The following is a 3,839-nucleotide window of genomic DNA, read 5'->3' as shown; positions in this document are numbered from 1 at the left end:
CTCCCACTCAGTGGCAGAATCTCCTTCGCCTAGTTGGTAATGATGGTTCTTGCACTGATCGTTTGAGTGGTAAGTATCATTTATCTTGGATTATTGATTTATGGGCTACCTTAAATGCCACTGGAGTCCAAGACTGTTTAGTTGATTGCTTTGTGGGAACGGAGTGTCCCATTTATCTACCTAATGGTAGCATTGTTATTGCTCATATACGGAGTTCTGTGTACTTATCTCCTGAGATTACTCTGAAAAATGTTTTATTTGTCCCATTTTTGACCTGTAACTTAATTTATGTTACTCAATTGATTGATGATTATCATGGTGATATCTCATTCTCATCTGATTTATGTACTTTTCAGCACCACAGTACCAGGAAGGTGATTGGAGCAGGTGAATGAAGGGGGGTCTCTACTACTGTTGCAGTGTTCCAGCGTCACTTTTTGTCTGCTCAATTGAGAGTGTGGGGATTTGGCACAGTAGGATGGGGCATCCTTCAGACAGTGTGCTGCAGCATTTACTTGGTGTTAGTGTTACTTGTAGTTCTCCTAGTGTTAGCCCTTGTGATATCTATCATCAGGCCAAACAGTTTAGGAGTGTTTTTTATGACAGTAATTCATATGCTAAGAGTATTTTTAATTTAGTACACTGTGACCTTTGGGGTCCTTATGTTGTTCCCTCCTCTAATGGAGCATGTTATTTTCTTACTTTGGTTGATGATTTTAGTCGAGATGTGTCGGTTGGATAATCCTAGTGGGCTGAATCTGTCACTGTTCTTGGCTTGTAGTCGCTGGAATAGGGTGTTTCATCCCTATTTTCGTAGGGGAGAATGATCACTGTCGTAGGGTGACCATTATAGGCTTTGAACCAATTAAAACCATCGTCCAATGGTCGAGTTCCAAAAATCCAAAATCATCATAGATCTTCAAAGCTTATGTGCTCGGCGTTACGATGAAGATGAAGATGAAGATCAAAGCCAAAACGACGTTGTTTTGATGGCATCCCGGCGTTCTGTCTTGACGCTGTGGATTTTGAGCGGTCCGTTAGCGTTCCAGTAAACGACCTTCTCCTGATCTGCTGTGGCCCAGGCGCGCACTCCTCCAGTTACAACCGGCTACGCGGAGCGCTCTTGGGCGCATGATGAAAATCCAACGCTCATCCGATGACCACGAATTCTACTACAGCGAATCCTCCGGGTTTTGGCTGCACTGGATCATTAATTTATATTTTTATTAAAACCTTAAGGGTTTCTTTGAAATCGATTTTTCTTTCACATTTTTTGGATTTATTGTAATTTTGGAACCTCAATCTATTTTCAAATGATCCCGAGAGATCGAAAAATGATTTCAAATTTGTTTTGGATATTTTCCAAACAAATTGACTAAGGCTATGTTTGAAATTTATTTTTAAATTTTAATACTTTTTTGATATTTTTTAGGTCTTCTACTTAATCTTGGTTAACCGCAATGACAGGTACGCACCTCTAAATAATTTTATACAATTATTTACGTAATCCAAACTAATCATTGTTTAGGACCCCAGACAATAATTAAAGGAAATAAATGTTATAAATAAATCTTTTTATAGCTAGACTTTAAAAAAATAAAACCATTTTCCACGGGCGTAGAGGACATAGCGCGAAAGTCCTTTCCTGAGCGTAACCAAATAACGAACCCCTTATGGAAACTTTGATATAAAGTATGTTTATACACATATATTTTACTGATTTTTCTTAAAATTATTTGGCGACTTTGTTTTTCAAATAAATATTTTTTCTTAAATTAATTATGTTTAATTATTTTAAACTGGATTTCATCCCATCATTATTTGATTACAACAAATCCCTAAATTATTAAATTTGAAAAAAATTATTTACTTTTACATAATTGATTTTAAAAGTTGTTAGGTATTATAAAAATTATTTTCGAAAAATATTTTATTTTAAAAGATGCATGACATGCAAACTAATATTGAAACCATCGAACACCGAACCACCCCAAGTTCCCTGCATTGTCATGTGTCCTCCGATACGTGCTAAGCTACGGACTAGGGATTTCACGGGCAGGGGCGGAGCCAGGATGAAAAATTACCTGGGGCTGTCTCCAACTTGCACTTCAGATTTAACTTACTATGCTCCGTTTTTTTCCCATATAATTGATACAATAAATTAATTAATTCAAACATATAAAATAAAAGATGTATGAACATTTACTTTATGAAATTATGAAACAAAACAGTACATTCAAAACATTTAGCATACACATTATTTAAGTTGTGCCCTTCTATTCTTTTTAGAATAAAATTATTTAATTATTGTATCATTATCAATGTTTTCAGACAACTCTCGTTCAATATAGACGATCATAGAATCTGTTAAAAACTCTTCTTCCATCTTGTTACGAATAGTTGTTTTCACGAGCTTCATAGTTGAAAATGCTCATTCCGTTGTTGCTGTAGAAACGAGAAAAGTTAAAACAAGACGAATAAACCTTCCAATTAAATAAATATATTAGTATAAGTAAACAATATAACTATATTTCATAAATTATAACAAATGATAAAATTACCTATCAATCAAATTGTAGGTTTTTGACTTATTCATAAATAGTTGATAAATTCTGAAATCTTTCATTGACGGGCATGTCAAGCTCATAGTGAGCCAATTGTGTTCTCAAGTGGTGCAAATCTTGTGCATCAAAATCTAGATGATAGAATTTCTCAGCATGTTGATAGATGTGATCAACATTAAGAAGTTTAAAGTTGTGTTTAGGTTTCAAAGCACTACTGAGCTTAAAAAGTTCGACTGCCTCGTCCTTTAATCTACTATCGAGCTCTTCAATTTGAAAACCTATTGTAGCAACAAATACATCAAATTGATAGTGGTTCTTAATTGTAATCGAATCATTTTGTTGACAAGAACGACTTCTACTAGATTTGTAACGTGCTTCCATTTGAGGTATCTCAATGTCATACTTTTTAGAAACTTGTTCCACGCAACTGAGTAAAATATCAAACTCTTGCTCTCTCAAAACACGAAGCAAAGTTTTAGTAGTTGAAACATGCTCCATTGCATTTAAAATATCTAGAGATCTCTTTTACAATGCTCGACAAAGTAGATTTGTTAATCCCATTATATTTTTCATTAAGTGTAGAATGAATATGAAATCAAAAGATTTCATCGCAATCAACAAACCACTAGCTTCACCACGAATGGCGTTAGAAGACCCCTCATCCACCATATTTTCTAACACGGTGATCACAGAGCCATACATATAAACCATGCTACAAAGTGAGTCCAAATTAGAACTCCAACGAGAGAGTAATGAAGAACAATTAAATTCCGTACACAAACCAGAGAGTAAACAAACAATAGGAAAATTCCATATACAGAATTTGTTGCATGAGAAGTTGGACACATAAAATGAAATCAAAAGCGCTAGGTGCTTCGATCAGTTTTCGATTGATTGTTGATCAGTATTTGAAATATAACAGATTAACAGAATAGATTACAGATAAAAGAGATTTAGAGAATCAGAGAATGAAACCTGTAATGGAGGATCGAGGAGAGTTAAGCCGATCTTGCAAGGCGTAACATTAGTTCCACTTCCTAGTTCCTCCGGTAACGATCATTGATCATCTGTGCTCGAAAGATTTTGATGGATGAAAGAAGTTTAATCATTCAATCAAATGGATAAATGTGTAAAAGGAAGAGAGAGATTTGTTTATTTATTAATTTGCCCTATTTTTTTTAAATTTAATTGAGATAAAGTTTTTTCGATCAAATGGATAAATGTGTAAAAGAAAGAGATACTTGTTTATTCATTAATTTACCTTATTTTTTTATT

The 3,839-nt window shown here is 34.3% G+C and overlaps 1 protein-coding gene across 1 annotated transcript; it reads right to left on the bottom strand.

The window, feature by feature from the left end:
- Positions 1-2,588: 2,588 nt before the first annotated feature.
- On the bottom strand, positions 2,589-3,062 carry LOC124935331. The gene has a single exon (XM_047475770.1). It carries the CDS (start codon positions 3,060-3,062, stop codon positions 2,589-2,591), a length of 474 nt encoding a protein of 157 aa, XP_047331726.1.
- Between the last annotated feature and the right edge of the window lie 777 nt (positions 3,063-3,839).

Source organism: Impatiens glandulifera, chromosome 4 (genome assembly GCF_907164915.1).
Source record: "Impatiens glandulifera chromosome 4, dImpGla2.1, whole genome shotgun sequence".
Classification (NCBI taxonomy): Eukaryota; Viridiplantae; Streptophyta; class Magnoliopsida; order Ericales; family Balsaminaceae; genus Impatiens; species Impatiens glandulifera.
This window is presented reverse-complemented; position numbering and strand designations above follow the sequence as displayed.